The sequence below is a fragment of the Varanus komodoensis genome, unplaced genomic scaffold, assembly GCF_004798865.1.
Source record: "Varanus komodoensis strain SLA01 unplaced genomic scaffold, ASM479886v1 scaffold72, whole genome shotgun sequence".
NCBI classification, from domain to species: domain Eukaryota; kingdom Metazoa; phylum Chordata; class Lepidosauria; order Squamata; family Varanidae; genus Varanus; species Varanus komodoensis.
This window is the reverse complement of record NW_025336374.1, coordinates 1,770,481-1,791,352: the sequence shown is the minus strand read 5'-3', so window position 1 is coordinate 1,791,352 and position 20,872 is coordinate 1,770,481. Positions and strand designations below refer to the sequence as shown.

Here is a 20,872-nt window from a genome sequence, read left to right as displayed (position 1 = left end):
ATGTGGCGCTCTTCCCTCTAGTCATTATTAGGTACGAGTATGTTGAATTCTAATGAAATAGCTGCCGGTTAAAAAGAAGTTGGCTTGTAGAATCTATTGGGAACCATTTAAGAGATGAATCATTAATAGCAAAATGAGGGGTCTGGAACTAGCAAAGCCCCATTCATGTACAACTCAGCACAAAGACCTGGGAAATATCAGATGGTTGTTCCCAAGCAAATAGGAGAGGCAGGGGGATTTAAAAAGTTCTTTTAGCACTGCCATCTGGAATTCCAGTTCAACATCCCCTCCCACCAATGCACAGGCAGTTCATTTCAGTTCTGCACCCCACCCCACCCCACCCATTGTCAGGCATGCAAGATAACTGCTTCCGAGGTCTGATAACGCAGAGCTACATGTACAGACTAAAATATCTACCACTCTTCTCAAAGTGAGCTTCTAAATAAAAGCAGAAATGCTGATTTATTATCCATTCTACCATTAGAGGGTAAGCTGTTTATGCTAAAGTCACTTTTCCATTGGTTTACACCTTAAATGCTTTTTCAGCACTCCCTAGTTTCAATGCATCCTGCACGATAAGTTTAAGTGGTTGAAATGTTCTCTGTCTAAACAGAAGGCAGCTGGGTTTACATTTTTGGGCTAAAGACTTTGAAGTCAGTCCTCACAGTGAAGGAAAGAAAACTGGAAATGCGGCCTGATAGCAAACGCTTTGCCTGCCTCGCCCAGGATCTTGGTGGGGGCTTCCTGGGGTCTCAGGCTGAGGGGTGTGTAACCACTCTGGAGTTTACTCCCAATGTTTAAGGAACTATCCATGGAGGAAAGGCTATTTTTTCTTGTGGGGGGGGGGGTTGTTCAGCACCTTGGGTAGCTCCTTTAAAGTTCAGACTAACCACTGGAGTGGCTATATGGCCACAGTGACAGAGAAGCAACCAGCCCCAACATCCACCCAGCTTTTTTTGTTTTATCGGAGACGAGGGAGACTGAGCCAGCATGCCAAGCGTGAGCTCTGCCTATGGGCAGTGGTTCTTTTGAAAGAGCTGCAGCAGGCAGTTCTACTGAGGCTGCTGCTGTCCCTTTAAACAGCAGTTGGAGTGCATTAGTAACTTCCACCTATCCACAAAGAGGAGCTTTGCAGAAATGTATTGCTGCATGTGACAATAATACACCACATTCCAACAGTGTTCTGAAACCAACGTATGTTATTTTTTTTAAGGGGGGGGAAAGTCAGCCTACAACCAGAGGATTTCTACAAAGGCACTCAAGTGTGCTGCAATTTCTTAAGTGACAGGGGAGCAGACGGGTCCGCCATCTCAGCACGCTCCGAAGCTACTCTAGCAGGAGCAGTTATCAATATTTAACCCTACTCCATTTACCTGCTATCCAAACACTCCACTGGGAATGCTTTGCAGGAACTCTGCCCCACACGTCCCCTCTCACGACAACAGTTCCTACTCCTCTGCTTTCTTATTTTAATTTAATAGCAAGTCAGCATGAAAATAACACAGAACGGGTTCCCCCTTGGCCTTCTCGCAGTTTACAGATCATTACTGGAGAATTAAGAAATGAATGTGGGCGAGCCTGCTGGGCTGCAGCCATATGTGAAGTTGGAGTGGCGCTGAAGGTGGCGGCACTGTGGCAAAAGCACTGCGGCACAGACACGAGGCGAGGGCCTGCGACCAAGCATGAAGGAGGTGCTCCTCTTCACAGCAAGCCAGCCACAAGCTCTGTGAACACCACACTGTCTTCTGGTGTTGAGGCTAGCCACAAACTCAGACATCCTTCTTGCGTAAGGGCTACAAAACTTGCCTTAGATGCATTAAAATTCCACAGGAAGCTTAAGCTGCAAGGCTTACTGCATACTGATCTGTTGTGTGGCCAGCAACCTACGCACAGCTATACTTTGAAAACAATGATTAAGAAATATATATTTATGTGCATGTAAATATGCACACTCATACAAGCAGATACACATGGTATGCTAGAAAAGCCAGCTGTCAACCACAGAGTAGCAACTGCCACTAGCCACTTTGGAGAACCTGGAAGTGGAACATGTACTCCATGCACTTGCAAGAAAAAAAAGAGCAGACCTTCTGCCAGTTCACCAACCCTAATCCCATCCACTCTCTCAGTATTGCTTACACTGAACTTCTTCATGGTTGAAGGATTCCATTCAAGCAGGGTTGAAAAAAAATCACCTTATGAAACGTTTTCAGATCCTGAGTTACAGTGACTCCTAGTGAGCCTTAAATATAATTTAAGCTTAACATAGTACGAGAAGAGGAAAGGAGAATTTGCTTCAGGAAGAAAGCACACATTCCTGAGAATAGCTCTAACTCTGCTAATCACAGCCGGCAGGAAGCAAGAGTTATAAGTGCATCAGTTTTCATGCATCAGAACTGTTCTCTTTTCACAGGAATGCACCATTTTTAGAACTATTTATGCCAGCATGACAGATGGCATACTCAGACTACCAAAAGCATTCTTGAAGAGGCTAAGGGGGAGGGGGTTGTACATGAAATACTTCAAATATTGTAGGAATCAGAGAGTTTTCTTTGCAAAGCAAGAAGCTTAAGCAGTTCCTACAGCCCTAAAAACCACTTCCAGAAAATGATGCTTACTTGGAAAAGTGTTTAATAAAAGTAACCAAGCCTCAGACAGGTTCCACTTTACCTTCATGGACTCTGAATAGAGGATATATTCTCTCAGAACAGGCAAGAAGTCCTCTGTCATGTCTTCAGTCAATTCTTCAAGCGCTGTACAACAGTTCCCAACACAGGCAGAGACACCCTCAAGCGGCTCGGTCAGTTCTCTTTCTAAGCCACTCCAGGTTGAGTAAATAGGTCCATACTCTCGGAGTTCCACCAGGTATTCTGCAAGAGATCCACTGTGTGAAAAGGAAGGCTTGGAAATACCAATTTCTGGGTTTCAAGAAGGCACCAGATTTTTCTTTAAAGGTGAGAAAAATCTAATGGTTGGCAAGATTTTGTTCCAGAGAGCATGTGTTGCAACCTGGGAAGGAAGCTCCAAAAGTTTTGGAGGAAGGCATGCTTGTAAGATCTATAGTAGTGTGAAATGGAGGGAAAGAGTGTGAAGCAAGTGTATGGGAAATTAATTTGGAATGTCACTCAATGGGTTGGATCCAGATGAGCCCAAACTCCCCACCATAGCCATGGCCACCCCTTAGGCAGCCTCTTCAGCTCCCTGAAAATGCTCCAGAAAAGGTCAAGGATTTTGTTGAACAGAATGAGCTCTTGTGCAGGGATAAAGGAAGACAATACCTGGAACATTAAGCTGAGGCGCCTTCTGTGATAGGAGTCCTGCAGAGGAAGCCAATCCGAGATCTAACCCATTTTCCAAGACCATTAGAAATCCTTTGACACAGCTCCATGCACAATATTGCCGCATCCAAGGGACGATGGATGGAAACCATTCACTACTCCTTACTCCAGAAACTCACCTACTTCCTCCTTGATTATCCGTTGTGCTATTCTATCAATGGTTCCAAGCTTCAGAGAAAATGTATCGAGATAGTCACCAATGGCTGCAAACTCCAGCGGTCGACTTCTTAGCTTATAACTGCCTGTGACATACTTTACTGATTCTCCCATCTTCGAAAGCAAGGCCATTCCTTGCTTTTTATAAGCATTCAGATCCTGGTGGTAACAGACAGGTTCATTAGCTTTTAGCTCTCTTCAACTTAGGCCACCTAAAATATATTTGTTCAGCAATAAACTCAAAGGTACAGAGCCACTGCATTTCTCATCTACAACTCATTAATGTCCCTTCATTTTAAAAGTTTTGATTCAGGCTTTCAGCATGCATATTATGCCAAAAATTATGCTTTAATGTATGAGTAGACTAATATAATGCAAATTAATCCACACAAAATCCTAAGCAACATTGTTAAAACAATGAACGTGTCAGACATATGCAACAGCTAATTTAAACTATTCATGGAAATTTCTGTTTGGAGTTTTTTTGCAACTGAAGGTTAAGATGTTCCATCTCCACTGTTCTGAACTCCATAAAGATTCATGGGTATAAAACACTAATTTGGTAAAATTTCTATTTAAGCCAGGGCGCGGAGGCGGGGGGGGGGGCTATTCAATAGCTTAGCATCTAGACTCACTCAGTGATTTCTACAGGAATCTGTACTGTATTACTCTTAAGATTTCCTTAGTCTGATCCGAAGAACGATGTGGTCCAACGCCATGCCCTCAACAAGAAGCCCCAGCAAGCTGCTGCCAATAAATTTAGCAAGGTAAGAGAGACTAAAGTACATTGCCTGGGGCATGCGAGTCAATATTACAGCTATTTGTTGCTATCAGACTATAATCCTACTATTACATACAGTGCCACTAAATTTTTTGGAGCTGCGATTAACACCCGGGAAAAGTTGTTGAACTGCAGCAATTTCTAATTTGGAGCATGAGAGATGCTATACTCCATGGCCCATTATGATGGATCCTATAATAGAGTTGTTAAACTATTTAAATAAATATTTCTTAAGGGATTATATAGCAACTCAATAAGGTCAGGTTGCTTGGAGACTACTTGATTGATATTTTCTGTTTTATTTTTATCCCTAACTTTACCATCATTTTAATGTTGAGTAAATAATTGTAGTATTTAATATATTTAAATGCTATGTTGCTTATGCTGAGGGTGAAGTGACTTCAGGAGTTCTGTTTTATACTGGTCTGTGACCGTAATGAAGGATTTGATTTGATTTAAGGTACATTGTGGAAATTGCATTCTCCCATTAGTAGTAAACACCGTGGAGATCTTCATGCTTTCCAAAATAAAAAAGACAGACTGCACAATGGGCCATTCTACATGAAGACATTCCTTAGCCACATCATAACTTTGTGCATGTTCTGCAAGAAATGTACTGGTAGCCCAGCATATCAAGTGGCTTCCAGAATCCCATTTTAATTTGCTATATGGTAAGAATCACCCTTCAGCAATTAGAATGAGCACATGGCAGACAAGGACAGGAATTTATATTTTGTAATGAAATAAGCCTGAAGCCAAAAACCATGAAGCTGGCTCTGCATTATGTGCTAAGAATGGTGGAAGACAACAAGGAGATGCAACACAATTCCAATGACTTCTCTGTCACAAGAGGTTGTGATGGCCACCGATGTAGATGGTGTTAGATATATTCAGGGAGGATAAAACTACTAGCCGTGAGGTTTTTATGAAACCTCAGGCAGGCATCTTGCAGGAAAAAGGATTAGATAGGATCCAGTAGGATCCAGTATGGCAACTTGTTCAAAGTAGGATTTCCACTTTCTATTTTCACTATGGATAGTTCGGCCTATGTCTTTGCACAAAGTAACCTTGCAAGTTTCCAACTGACCTGAACTTCAACTAAGTTCTAATGTGCTCTGCTAAAGCATATCTAAAAGAGTATAAACGTCATTGAATACCAGCACCTAAGGTTACTGTTTAAGGAAAGTGGTAATTTAGTTAAATTAGCTGTACTGCTAAAAACATACTTGCATTGTCTTCAATAATGCAACATCCTTTTCCAATGAAAAGAAGCTGCTTCCAAATATGTCATTCAGAAAGCTACTTACTTTGGCAGTAAGAAACACGTGGAAGTGTTCGTTAAAAGAAAGCACGGGATGGTCAGCGATCCTCTTCAAAAATTTATCTAAGGCTCTCCTCCTTGTCTCAACAAATTCTTCTGAAAAGCGGTCAACCACTCCTTTTACAACAAATTTCTCTGGAAGTGGCTGGAGAGAATTGGGGAAGAAGACAGTCACAAGCTATCAACATGCACATTCTTAGCTGGAGAGATAAGCAGCCAAAGAAGAGTGGCACGAGATATAAACAAGGATCTGTTTCAAATGAACATTTACCGGGGCAGTGCAGGTGGTTAAAATGTACAAGTTATGATGGCAGCATGCTAACATATGAAAAAAAATTAATGGAAATAAAAGCGCAAATGCTTTTGTCATAACCTTTACCCTCTTTAGGAGTTATAATATTTATTTTACCTTTTTCTACTGCATCCATTCTTTCACACATTCGTTCATTCGTTCTATTGTATTCATTCTTTTACACATGTCAACTCTGCATTATGTGTAAAAGGGTTGTTGAATCATACATTGTAATTACATGCAAAACCTGCACTATGATTTAACAAACCATGGGTTCTCACCCTGGATTGTTTGTGGTTAACAACCTGCACTTAAACCATAGTGTAGTTTATCACATGTTATGACAACCCAAAATTTAATTACTCAATCCATAGTCTGGGTTGTTTTTATGTGTGAATTAGGCTTTTTTATGGGAAACCAAACTGACAAGCATAACTTCATTCATATGAGAATGTAACATTTGTTAAAACTCTCTTCCAACAGTGATAGCAGTTGAATGAGAGATTATTCTTCACAAATAGGGAGCTTATGGAGAAGCTGTATTATATTGGGAGCATCTTCATTAAGCTCAGCATAATTTAGCATAGGTACAGAGGGGACTCATTCAGGACCCTGCTTGGCCATGGAAGGTCTTTGAAGATCTGGATTAGCGCCTTGTGCCTGCTTTTGAGTAAAACTAGAAGAGACGTGGCTTCTAGATGTGGATTTATGGCAACATCTGTTCTGGCCTCAAGAAACTGAGGAAGAACAAAAGCAAAATAGTTAAAGAACATCTGGCAACAACCGATAGAAGGAATCTCTCTATCCATGAACGTTAATGTTTTGTCTAAGTCAGATTGCTTAAAAACATCAAGTTTAGAGAATTCAGAGTTGACATTTCCATTTCACAATAGTCAACACAAGTTACAAAAACAAAGAAAATGTCTGTAACGGTATTTTGGCTGTTTGGATATATACCAAGAGTAAACAGCACAACAAAATGCTACTGGCCATTAAGTTTCATGATCTGAAAAAGCATGTGACTTGCACTTTTATGTCAGGAAATAAAGTTAAACAACACATCTTCCAGCCTTTGAACAGAAGTAGCATACTTTTACTCATTTACTGAAAACTTTTTTTTCAGTTTTACAATTGTAACACTTTGCCAATTTCTGAGATTTTTGGAGTGGCTTCACATCATTTTTGAAGTTCACCATGATTTTAGGTTCACCATGATTTTAACTTAAATTGGTCATGTTTGCTCATGTTTTCTACCATTTACGTAGAAGCTGGACACAACCCGACAAGCCCAAAATAGCTAAACATGGCCCAGTGCTGCTCTGTAGAAGCATAAAGACACTCCTCTCCAGCACACATATACTGAGTGTTGGGCCAGCTGGACCATTGACTGATAGTTTAGATTGCAAGCCTACAGGGAGAACCACTTTTTCCCTTTCTTTGATTTAAGTACAGCTCCTACTTAATGTAGATATTCTAGAAATAAATATCAAAACACTAAGAGAGAACAGCTAACTCTGAAGATGGTTGGGGTCAATATTTCTGTGAGTTGCCACATCCCGCAAGTATTCCCTGAACACGCATTCTTAAAAAATTCATTTGATTTTTAGCAGTAGTAATTTTCAGTCCTCCACAACATCCCAGCAGGCATCAAACACTTCAGGGAAGGTCATGTGGCACATTTCATTCAAAATTAAAATTGAACAGTAAACAACTTGGCGATCACTGCAGATTAAGTCTGTACTTCTAAAATCTAATAGCCACGTTCATTTTGTAACTTATTTTACAAAAGGGAGACTGCTCTTAGATGCCTCTGTTTGGCATATAAAAATGAAGCATCTACATCCTCAAAACTAACTAGACAACACTCTTTCTAGGTCAAGGATCCTCTGTGCATGCTCAGCTTCGGGGGACCCAAGGAGATTCTGGAGTGTAAGCATGCTTCTGCATTGATCTATGCTGTATGGCGGCTAACAGAAACTAACATAGGCAAGCAGCTAAACTACAAGCCTACTATACTGAACTATAACACCAACACAAACATAGTATGACACAGGATTGTTTTGGGATGGTTTTGTAGGACAGAATTATTGAATCAAGCTCTGCATTTTTACACACCTTGAACCCATTACTGCTGTAAAACCAGAAGATGTGTGCTTTTCAAAACAGAAGAGTTAAATGTTCAACAACTAGTGGTCCTGGCTTACTACCTACAGGAATAAGATGAGTCGGTTGAGATTCCTCCAGTTTACTCCTGAGCCAGTCAAAATCCTGGTATCTTCGGCGCAATGAATACTCTGGCAAGCCAAATTCTGCCCGGGTGGTCTGGGAAAAAAAGATTAAAAAGAGGGACAAGAGCAAGAGATATCAGAATAAGTCAAAAGAGCACTTATTTACACTCATGCACCTAGATCTACAAATCATACTACAAGCTGAAAGATTCAGGACATAGCGGAAGGGAAATTTTCAAAGCGAGTTTTCATGTCATGCTGCAACTTGCTTCAAAGAATGATGACACATCCACTTTATTAATATTTATCTGTGTCATACCAGTTTAACTGCTGCAGCTTCTCTCTTCTCAAGATGAGGAAACTGCTGTACAGCCCATGTCTACAGCCCATGACTTTTCTCCAAATAAGCCAAGAAAATTGAAAAACTTAAAACAGGAATCACTGGAGAGATACTAAAAATGTATGTACACAAAAGACAAACAAAATTCCTAAATCAGGAAAATATCCTAAGCCAGCAACCCACAGCAAGTATTAAGTCTTTAACTACAAAGTACTGAAAAGTTTTAATAAAGTGGTTTACTCAAGTAATTCCTCCCCCCAGGGGACCCTGAAAACTATGACTATAGCTAAAGATTTTATAAAATTCTTAAACCTGGGTTGGACATGATGAAATCAATGAGTCTTGTTAGACATTACAAACTTAAGTCTTTTGACTGAAATGGGTCTCCCCTAAATGTGGTGGCACAACAAGAGCGTACCACACAATCCAACCTACCTATCAGCTAGTTCACAAATGCAAGCACAGCACTCACTCTGGTTCATACATAACAATAACCCAGGATTTAAACAACCCGCACCGAGAATGGGTGTGCTGCCTCCTGCACACCTGCCACTTCTGCCTTTAAAGAACAATCTGCAGTCAGCTCATGGGTTGATAGTCTGGCGTTCAAACCAGATACCTTGTGTCTGTGGGTTAAACAACCCCAAGTGAGCCTAATATTGGTTCTCACGTCAACTTGGGGTTGTTTAAGGGACATTCTTCACAGTAACTTGTAAACATGTAGAATGTATGTGATACAGACAACAGGAAAATCATGAATGATTCTAACTACTAAACTGGAATAGAAAGAACCTGAATCAGAATGGAGGAGTAACAGCGTCCAGCTAAAAGTCACAATGTATAGAAGCAAACTGTGTTGCAGTACCTTCGTTGTGACCATGTACGTGATGTAAGTCTCCATTGTACAGACATGCTTTTTTGGATCATCAACAGTGACAAAGAGGTCTCTCATCTCCCCATCCAAGTCATCATCCAATTGCAGTCTGTTAAGAAGTGAGGAGGACGAGGCTGGGCTCGATGTATCCACTGGAGTACCATTGGGCAAACTGAGATCCTAGACAAAGCAACATGGCCAGGTGTGGAGAAGGAGGAAAGGAAGAGAAGGGGAAAGAAGAGTCATTTACTGAGTTTTAAAGCATCACCCAAACAAATTGATTCACTCAGAGGGACAAAATCCAATTAATTTTATGGAACCTACAAACATGATTGGCAATTTATATAGCTCTGCTGTCCCCAGTCTGATGCCCTCCAGAAACTTTGGATGACCTCTCTCAGCATTCTTGACCACTGGCCATACTGATGGAGGATGATAGGAAAAGGAGACCAAAACATCTGGATAATGGCAGTTTTGAGGAAGGCCAGCAGAAATCTCCAGGGATTCCTGGTTTCATGTACGTAACTTAGTTATAATCCAAGAATGGGTTACTTCGTTCCTCCAAATCTTTCAGACTACAACTCCCATGAATTCTCACTGGGGAATAATGCATCCAGATGAAAAAGAATACATATTTATATATTCTACCCATCACAAGAGCTTTCAGTTGGATTATTTTTTGTATCCACATCCTTGCTATTCTAAATCAGAGTGTATAAAATGGAAATGTTGCTAATATCAGTCCATGTCCAGTTTACTCGTACTTGCAATTCACAAATAGCCCAAGGTGTACTGGTTTTAATGTGCTTTAATGTTTGCTAAATGAATCTTGCTGCTCCATTTAGTGGGAGTCTAGTAAAGCTTTCATACAGACTGAACTATTGCTTAGGCTTCTCATAAAAGTACACTAAAAGAAGTGCAACAAATAGTTTTAAGAGTTAGGCTGAAAACTCCTATAAGTCAATTTGCTGCCTCTCCAATGCAGAAGTTTATCAGAAGGTGCAATACATTGACTATGAGCTGAAAAATATTTTTTCATGGAAAGCAGCATTTGCGTTTGCTTGTTTAAAACAGACATATTGTGAGAATAGTAAATATTTATTTATTTATTTATTTAGGGCATTTATAGGCCGTCCATCACTGTCGTCTCTGGGCGGCTTACAATTTCCCCTTAAGATCTTGGCACATCAGCTTAGACAACTATAAAACATTATTTCATGATTAAAGACAATAGTGACAAGATACTTATTCATCCTGAGGTCATAGATTTTTCAATTAAAAGTATTTGGGATTGGATAGGAGAGATTGTGAAATACAGCCTGGTTAAACTTCAAGTTAATCTTCCCTTCCAGATAGTTTACAAAGTTAGTTTTAATGGTGCCTTGAGGAAACTGAGGAAAGCAATAACTAACATGAAATGGGGAAATTACCTGATCCAATTCAGTCATATAAAACATTTCCCAGCTTTTAGGTCACAGGCTTTATCACTTATATAACCACATGTGAAGTGGATTCTCTTCACCTCCACTCAATGATGCCTCTATTACAGTTATTTCTAAACCCAAAGGAGACCACAGCTTCAGTGCTAATTATCAACCTTTTTCATCAGTGTTGACATCAAAATATCAACCACAAGCTTGGTTGACAGGCTACATCAGGTTATTGTGTTGAGTTAGTCCAACCAGATCAGGTAGGATACCTTACTCATAGAAACAGGGGCGAAGCTGATGATCTCAGATGGGTTGTGGTTCTGATTGCATTAAGTGAGGACTGAACAGACACAGCTGCTCTTATCTTTTTGGATATGGAGAAGGCCTTTGATAAAATTTATTGGAAAATCATGTTTGCCACACTGAAACATTTTGGTTTTCCTCCAGAATTACAGAAATTGGTTGAAATTTCATGGGAAATCCTTAGAGCCAGATTTAGGACCAACAGTGTTTTCTCTAAGTTTTTCTTACTTAAGAGAGGCATCAGACACTTTTGATTTTTGACCCAAGTTTGGAAACCCTGGCATATACTATTCAACAAAATCCTAATATTCATGCATTTGTGCATAATATTTTAGATTTTTTTAAAATACTGATGATATTGTATTGTTTATGTTGGAATTCCAGGCATCTGTTCCAGCTTTGATCCAGATTATTAATGATTTTAGATATTTATCTAGCTATTTTATTTACTGAACAAAGTTGGAACTGATGTCAATTGGAAATAAAATATCCCACAGAATGTTAGCAAACTGCCCATTTAGATGGTATGCTGATTTTATTACTTATTTAGGAATACTTGTCCCTAAAGTTATATCATAAGTGGTTAAGTTAAATTGAGCAAGTTGATTAATGAGGTCCCAAGGGATATTGCTAGAACGGTTAAAACTAAGTCTATGGAATACACATAAAACAAAAGGACTGTATCAATTGTTTTCTATGACATTCCTTCATTTATATCTGGCAAGTATTTTCAGAAGGTTAATGTACTGTTACATAAATTTTTATGGGGTTCCATTCCACCACCAATATCCTTCAAAAGGAAACAACTCTGGATCAAAGGAGATGCATTTAGCTTCCCTGACCTTTCCTCATAACGTTGGGCCTATCTTTTGATTCGTATTAAGATTTTGGCTTTTTGCACTTAAGATTGCAATGTCCTCCCTGGTCAGCTCTGAAATCTTCATGTTTCAGTGCGCTTCCCTGTAGTTCTCGCTATGCTAAAATAGGTAATATACTTCCTACAGCTAAGCAGTTAGAAAGATGTGGCACTTCTTCACATTTATTGTAGTTTTACTTATTTTCATATGCAAATTTAGCTTTATGGGGAAAACTGGATTTAAAGATCACAAGATCTTGCCTGGTGGATTTGGATAGGCTGATTTTCACCTTGGATCAGCTTGTTGCTTCTGATGCTAAGCTCCAGACATTTTTTGCTTTGTATGTTAATTATAATTTGCCAGTTACGGCTGCATGGAAATATATGCAACTGAAACATCTGTTAGAATTCAAACTTGATCCTTCTGCTTTTACCTTCAGAGCCTGCAATGCTATTGGAAATACTGAGGCAAAATGGCTAGAGCAGCTTACAGTTCAGTGTATAAATATGGGTTATTGGTGAATAAATGTGATACACTGGGCCTTAAAGCATGAACGGAATATGACCTGGAGCACCAGTTTTTCCTGAACCCATGCACTCTCAACCCCATTCCAAAATTGGATTTCCACTCTAGTAAGCAGGGGATTTGTCTGGTTTTCATTCTGCCATAAACAGACCATAACCCTTCTCATACAGCATCTTTCATTATGTCTTATTGCAACATCTGCTGCTAGCCATCCTTAAATCCCACAGACCAAGCATACTTCTCTCAAACATCACTGACAAACTATGACACTCATTTTAAGAAAATGCTTCAGAACTCCCTGCTCAGAACAGAAGGCTGATTTTAAAACCACAAATACTTTAGGCATGCCAAATCACACATATATAATAGGCAAACCCCACAAATAGGCAAGGAGGAGAAGACACTGCAAGATGTTAAACTATGGGTACCCCGCTCTTCTGCTAGCTACCCTTGCCTTCAAGTAAGGTGCATGGATGCAAACCTTTCAAATCTCCAGAAGAATGACTCAGAATTATGTCTTGGTATAATCGGTTTTACCTGCTCTCAGGAACACTGATGAAAAGCCATATTGCACATTTCTGGCAGGTATGCACTCTGTCTCCCAGCAAGTGTAGCTACCCCAAATGAGAACCTTTGCACCTCTATATATACAAGTGATTGAAAAGATGGGGAGTGGGGTGCAAAAAGAACCATTTCAAGGTGAAAGGAAGCTTTTGACAGCCAGCCTATAGAATCCCCCTTCCCCAAAAAGAAAAAAGACAGACAGACTGACTGACAAGCCATGGTGAGCCCTGTTTTGGCCCCTCTTGCCAAGTTCACTTGTATACTGATCCTGACAATCAATGACTTGTTGTAGGGTTTGTACGGACTGTGCCATCCAGGCTTGGATGACATGACAACCCACTGTGGATCAAACAAACCCTACAACAAGTCACTGATTGTCAGGATCACTTATAGTTCCCGAATAAGCCACCCTGGCAAAACCATCCTGGTTTCCCACAACACAACAATCCACTGTGCTTTGTAAACCACAGAGGGTTTAAAAGATTTCACACAAGTCTTGTCAACTGGAGTGAAACAGCACTGAACACAGGGGGACTTGCAAATAAAAAGCATTTCAGATTGTGCTTCCTCGCTCTCACAGGAAGTAGACAGTGGGGGCAAACCAGCACCAAAGCATACATGACAATGTTCCTCCAGTTAAAGAAGATACAGAAATGGTCCAGAGAGAGGGGTCCAACATTTCTTTCAGTACGTCTGTCTGCAAGGATGGAGGGTGAGGGGAGTTGTTTACCTACAGATGAACTTGCAGTCATTTGTGCTCCAGGCCCACATCTGAAGTGGTTCTGTCCAGCTTCAGGGATGCTTCAGGACCTCCAGTGGGAGAAGAAACAGGTGCCGTTGCCTGTAGCCCAATTGTTTCCTTCCAAGCAGGGTCTACTCGGGCCACTACTCCAAGTTCCCACTCCCCATGAGAGTTTTTTTCAATAGGTGCCCCAGTGAGGGCTGCATGGGTGCTCGAATGAGCTCTGCCAATCCTTCCGTGCTTGGAGATTATTCCCTACCTACCACCAGCAGTTTTCTACTGCCAAACAGCTTTGCCATTTCGGTAGAACACTGGGCTCTCCTTCACCAGAAGTATTTAAGCACAGGTCAGATGGCACCTGTCAGTAATGCTATAACTAAATGCTGCATTGATTTGGGGACTTATGCTAAATTAGAGGTGGGCAGAAAGTCCAGCTACAGATGTTTCTGCCATCAATGCCTAGCATTTGTGACCACTGCCCCTTCTGGAAGCTGAAGTCTAAAATATTTGGAGAGCTGCCATCTGTCTAACCTGATATGAATGATCACCAAAGTCCCTTCCAACCCCATGGGTTTACGTTTCCACAGCCACCTGCATGACTGAGCCCAAATGTGAAGGCAAGATTTCAGTGCATCATCAGACTAAGCAACATCAGCAGACCTGCATGAGAAAATATCTCAAATTCCTTCCAAGAAAGAACTGCCAGGGGCGTGTAGAAATCTTCCCCATGTTGCATCATCATTGCAGCTAGCAAAATTTATCATTAGGCCATCAAAAAGCTGTAGCTCAAATGGTGGGTCAAGTTCCTAGGTTACCATTAACTTCAACTTGATAGGTAAGCATCAATAAGACCTTTCTTTTTGTAAGTAAATGTATAAAGAAGCAATACAGACAGGTTAAAATAAGTAGTTACCATTGGGACACCTTCTTCATAAAGTTACATGCTGGGTAGTAGGGAAGAAGAGGAATAACTTAACACTTACTGAGTCTTAAGGTTTTAGGCACAAATGTCTTAAATGCAAACAACCAGGCACTGCTGCCCGACAAAATGTTAAAGTTAAGCGAATGCTGCTTTGTAAAACCATCCTGCAGAACAAACAGTCTAAAATATGCTGGCTCTGAGCAAAACAGAAATACCACTGAAGCTAGCAGTTCAAATCTGTCCACAAAAGGCCTACTAAGATTTTGTATGTTCTTCAGGCAAAAATAAATTGCCCCCTGCTAAACAATAAGCCACAAGATAAACTATGCAGATGGGAGAAGCTGGTCACCATCTATTTATAGTCTGCATTCTGGTTGTTAAGCTGTCCCCATTAAGGTGTTTTTCTTGACTATAAACTATCCACTCTAGGCTTTCAGGCAAAGTCAGAGCTCTTTATTCTGACTTTGAATTCTGAATTCTCTTTATTCTGAATTTCTCTTAAACTTCTGACGAACAGAAGATCAGGGTAAACACTAGAGCACATACTGTGTTGCTTCATTTCTAATTTTAAAAAGTCCTATGCAAATTTTGAATTTCACTTTGACAACCCGACAAAACTCGATTTCAAAATATTGCACTGATTCCCTAAAGTATACGATAAATATAGAAGCATTCGGCTTTGCACTGGATTGTACTACTAGTACTTTATGTGTGCATCTGTAGCTTTGGGCTAGAGAGGAAGGGGGAGACAGGCAAGTAACAGAAAACATAAAATATGAGTATCTGCAAAATCCCTAATATTCGTACACTGGCTGAGGCTGACAGGAAACTAACAACACCAGGAGGGCCAAAGGGAGACATCTCACCTTAGCCATAGCTAGTGGTATAGTGGTCAATCATAAAAGTCCCCATACTCAAACCCCCAAGAAGAACCCTCCTGCCCCCTGAAATCGGCGGCAGAGGCCCTCCTCTGGGAACCCTCCGTGAAAGATACTAGGAGGGTGAGTACGCGGAGGAGGGCCTTCTCTGCAGTGGCGCCCCACCTATGGAATGCGCTCCCCAGAGAGGTCCGCCTGGTAATATCGTTATTTGTTTTTCGGCACTAGGCCAAGGTCTTTTTATTTAAAAGTTATTTTAATTGTTAATTTGACTATTTATTGGGTTTTATATTGTGCCGAGATGTCTCCAAAGTTTTAAGGTTAATTGTGTGTCTTGTTGTCTGTTATGTAAGCCGCCCCGAGGCTCTTTGTGAATGGGGCAGCAAAGAAATGTTTTAAATAAATAAATAATAAAACTCAAAATGTGAGGCAGCTGTGTTAACCCATATCAAGGAAACAGTTCCAGTGAGTCTTATTTGCACATACAAGTCACTTCAGGCTAACTTGCATTACAGCAGGGAACAAGATAATGTTGCTTGGGAAACTCATTTCCTCCCAGCTACTCTGAGGACTGCTATTAAAACCAGAAAGAAAAAGGAAGCCTGATGGAGGTGGCAGATAGCGTTCGTGTCCCTGATAATCAACAGATGCCAGTACTGCCTCCCTACAAGTCCTGGTGTCGCTACACCACTGGCCATAGTCCACAATGTAGCCAAGTATTGAAAACCATTTTTGCTTTTATTTTTGTATCAATGGATTCCTGGAAGAAATAGAGCACTTTCCAAGCAGCGAACAGCATATCTAGTGCTACACTGGGAGTGGAAAAGGAAGATTTCTCATGCTTGAAAAGATAAACATATACTGACAATTTCTCCTGGCTCTTGCAAAGGAAGAAATTATACTAAAAGATAAGCTGTTTACAGAAAACAAGACAAGAAAAAGAGATATATGAAAGTATTTGTTATTGGTACATGCAGTATTTTGGGGACAGAGACTAGAAGGAGTCCAACTAGCCCTTTTTGACTTTTATTCTTTTTTAAGTAACTTGAGAATTTATGCGTAAGCATATTGCACTAACAAACTGCACTTGTATTGCCACTTTGTAAAAACAAAAACAAAAAACCCAGACACGGTGGGTTTTTGTCCCATCTTCCCATCTAGCTGTCAAATAATTTGTGGCCTCAAAATAGTCTAGAAGGAAAAAAAATGCCTCATTTCTGAGACTTCCCCAATTCTATTAAGAAGGCTGCATAATCGTCAACTTTATATTGTATGCACACATTCCTTTTTTCCCCTTCCTTTCCTTTTTTAAACAATCAAAAGAACAAGGCACACTGTGATGCCAGGTGGAGACACATAGCAAAGAGAGGGTAGGAGGAAAAAATTGGCAGAAAACCAGGGAATGAAAGCCAGCAATGCAGTCTTCATTTTTTATCATCCCCCATCATCATGTTACAAAAGAAAATCTCAGTCTAAATATTAAAATACTGCAGTATCCAGATGCTACAAGAGCAAGATAGGACACATAGTCACTCACCCTCTCTACACATACACACACACGAATAGTAAAGTTACTGCACAAATGCCAATTTTTACACAGCCAAATCACCATCCAGACACAAGAGGGCATTATCTGCAAGCTTGGCAGAATCCCAGAATTTGCAGAACCCAAACCTTTGAACTCTGCCAAACAGACAAACCTGAAGGTGTGGGTGGGGAAGAACCAAAGACTGCCAGATAAGGGCTGACTCTGCTTGATGAGGATGGTACTCTGAAGGTCAGTTTTGAAGGGGTGGGAAGAGTAAGCCAGGGAGAAGCAAAAGTGGAATGCAGTATTCCTGAAGAGGGCACGGCTGGCACCCAGCACAAGAGCACTTCACACTGCAACATTACTGCATATCCCACCTTTGTTCCGGAGCCCTTACCTTGAGGAGCAGAGCAGAGCCTCCCAAGAGTCACCTTCTTCTGCTAAGAGAGGCCTTCTTCTCAGCACTAGCCCACTGCTACTGTTCGCTGAATACACGAGCAGAAGCAAAGAAAGAGCACAGTCTGCTTTGCTAGTTTGGGTGGAACACCTCACGTTACCCACATAAATTGTTTCCCACATTATTTTATGCTTGCAACATGAGAATCAGATTAGTTGGCCTGGTCAGCACTTCTGAAGACTCCTACCCTACATGTAAAGGAAAACTGGAGGGGCCTGAAGGCCTACACACAGGGCAAGAAGGAAGTACCACTAGCTGGGCTCTACACCTGCTTTATCTCTTAAAATCCTTAGCAGCTAATCTTTTCCACTTCTTCCAACTCTCAAGGAAGATGAGCAACAGAAGTAGAAAGCTCCAACTTCAAACCCTCCATCTTTCTACAGCTGCAGGAAGGGAATTCCACCTTCAGAAAAGGCAGAGAGAAGCTGTCCTATGCCAAGCGCAAAGCCCTCCAGGAAGAGGCAGGGAAGGCCTCGATCAACAAGCCGTGGACCACATGTTCCTGCCAGGAGAGCTTCAGCTATTCAACAGTATAAAAATGTAATAAATAAAACTTCTCACTGCCGTCAAACTGCTGCTGAAGACACATATTGCTGCATTGACCATGCCAAGTCTAGATAGAGCAATTTGTTTCCTATCTGAATTAAGCAGCAACCAGGAACAGTTAGAAATGTTTACTTGAGTTCTGTCTTATATCCTGCATCAAAATACACTTCTTGCCACAAGCCATAAAATGGCTATCGGCATCTTCCTTCCCTTCCACATTTTTATTGCAACTTGAAATATACTTTTGCGTGTCATTTGCAACTCAAATGGCTATGCTGAGTACTTTGCCCCCTGCCTTTTCTGGCTCATCTGTAGAATTTAACAGCTGTTAACTTGCTAAATTACACACATTATCACATTAGCAGATTTGGCTCATCTCTCCAAACTAAGTACATGTTACACTGGGGAAAGGAGTCTGTTATAAAAGGAGAGAGAATTGTGCTGCTGCATTAAATCCTTGCAACTTTACACATATTCCTGTATTGGCAGGTTTCATGTTCATTTAATTCATTTAATGCCAGGCAGAGACTATCATCATATTTCATCTCAGAGAGCAAGAAGCACATCAGGTACAGTTAGGAGATTTGCTTTGGAGACCTGCTGCTATTCCACCATTTAACCTGAGGGCCATGTGCTTGGTCGTTTTGCTTTTTAAAAGTAAAGTTGGATGCAGCCAGGACTGATTGGAATTTGGCCTCAGACAGAGTGCTATAAATTCACAGGTACTGTGGAGTATCTGTGTGTCCCCAAGAGACAGAAGGCACCCTACTTCCCACCACAGAAAAGGAAAGGAGAGTTGTAGTCTCCTTTTCTGTAAAAAGACATGGGGGACATGGAAGAGAGGCCGCCCAACTTCTCCCTTGCAAGCAAGGCTTCTGCAGACAGCCCCAGCAATGCCTTGTTGCTCTGTCCTTAAAGAGCCAAGGAGAAATGAGAAGGCGCCCCTGCTTTCTTCCTCTAAGGACTTGAGGACTCTTAAGTCGCCTCTGCTCCTTTTGCCAGGATTTTTCCTGGAGGTGGCAACTGGCATTAGAGTTGAACCAAGCAACCAGGTATTTTCCAGGGTGGACTACAGCCTCCTTACCATGGGCCATGCTGGCTGGGGTTGATGGGAATTGTACTTCAAAACATCTGGAGTTGGCTGAATGTGCACAGCACCAGATCTTCCAAGCACCCAATCTGTGCCAAGAGCTTTTCCATTTCTTTCAAAACAACAAGATGGTGCGACTATTGCTGCAATGTAAGAGCCATCCTGCTAGATCAGATCAAGGCTGTATGTGGTTCAGCACCCAGCTTCTGACAAGAGAGAGCAAGATCCCCTGAGTTCCCAAGCAGAGTGGGAAAGCAAAGACCCTCCCCAATCTGTTGCCAGAATTTACTGGGATAAGAAGCAACCGGCCTTTGAAAAGGACCTATTATTATTATGATTATGGTTATTATTCTACATTTCTATACCAACTGTAGCTAAAGCTCTCTGGGTGGTTCATGACATTTTAAGTCACCCATCAAGATTTCAACCAGGCCTGACCCTGCTTAGGGCAGGATCAGACACTTCAGGCTATATGGAAATGCAATGCCACACCGAACAGGGAATAGTCTACAGAAGACTATTCCACATGCATTTCTCTAATTGTTTATATTACAGCTGACCAAACTAAAGGCCAGCACCATTGGCAGTGAATTTCAGGCATGAGTTTTGTGAATGTGAAAGAAGGCATTTCTGCCTGAACCTGCCATCAATCATTTTTTGCCAGGTCCCCTTAACCTCTAGTGATATAAAGAGCTAGAAACAGTTTTGCCCTAACACAAACAGAAATTAACCTCCACTTCAGTCACAGAACTTCTGAACTAAATATCATGGAACTAACGCATAAAATCAAGATACTATACTGAAACAATATATATGCACAAGGGGGAAAAAGAAGACCGGGGTTCCTTGAAGTAGTTTCATAATATTGTTCAAGATCCTATACTATTGTTAGCAAGGCTCTTGTGTGACAATTTTAACTCTAAACCATTTAGCAAAGATTGTGCCAACTTTTAGAATCACAGAATAGCAGAGTTGGAAGGGGCCAGGAAGGTCCAATCCCCTGCTGTTGCAGGACACATTACACCATCCCACTCAGATGGCTGTCCAGTTTCTTTTTGAATGTCTCTAGTATGGGAGAGCCCATTACCTCCCTAGGAAGCTGGTTCCACTGTCGTATTGCTCTGACAGTGAGGAAACTTTTCCTGATGACCAGCCTGAATCTGGGTTGTCACAGCTTGACATGATTATCCCATCTCCTCCACTCTGGCATCAGCAAGAAGAGATCTTGACCTTCCTCTTTGTGACAGCCTTTGAGGTACTTATAGAAGGATATCATGTTCCCCCTCAGTCTTCTCTTCTTAAAGCTGAACATGCCCAGTTCCCTCAGTCTCTCCTCATAGGGAAGTGTTTCTAAACCCTGGATCATTTTTGTTGCCCCCCTCTGGACCCTCTCTAATTTACCTGCACTTTAAAAACATTCTAAAGTGAAGTTGGGTCAAGAAGCAGTGAGAACTGGACACAGAACCACTGACTGGTTCAAAATTGAGAAAGGAGTTTGGCAATGCTGTATACTGTCGCCCTGCCTATCTAACTTATATGCAGAGCACTTCATGAGAAAGGCGGGCCTAGATGAATCACCAGTTGCAATTAAGATTGCTGAGAGAAATATCAACAACCTCAGATATGCAGATGATATCACTCTCATGGCAGAAAGTGAAGAGGAACTAAAGAGCCTCTTGATGCAGGTGAAGGAGGAGAGC

General features: G+C 41.2%; 1 protein-coding gene across 2 annotated transcripts in view; it reads right to left on the bottom strand.

The window, feature by feature from the left end:
* The window catches only part of SNX30 (sorting nexin family member 30), a 41,985-nt gene that overhangs the window by 9,632 nt on the left and 11,481 nt on the right, over nucleotides 1–20,872 (bottom strand). For both annotated transcript variants that reach the window (XM_044452411.1, XM_044452410.1), the window contains exons 2-6: nucleotides 9,322–9,510; nucleotides 8,100–8,210; nucleotides 5,583–5,741; nucleotides 3,458–3,653; nucleotides 2,671–2,870 (exon numbers count right to left, since the gene is read on the bottom strand). In XM_044452411.1, the coding sequence (XP_044308346.1) occupies nucleotides 2,671–2,870; nucleotides 3,458–3,653; nucleotides 5,583–5,741; nucleotides 8,100–8,210; nucleotides 9,322–9,510 (855 nt within the window). The remainder of the gene's footprint in view (nucleotides 1–2,670; nucleotides 2,871–3,457; nucleotides 3,654–5,582; nucleotides 5,742–8,099; nucleotides 8,211–9,321; nucleotides 9,511–20,872) is intronic.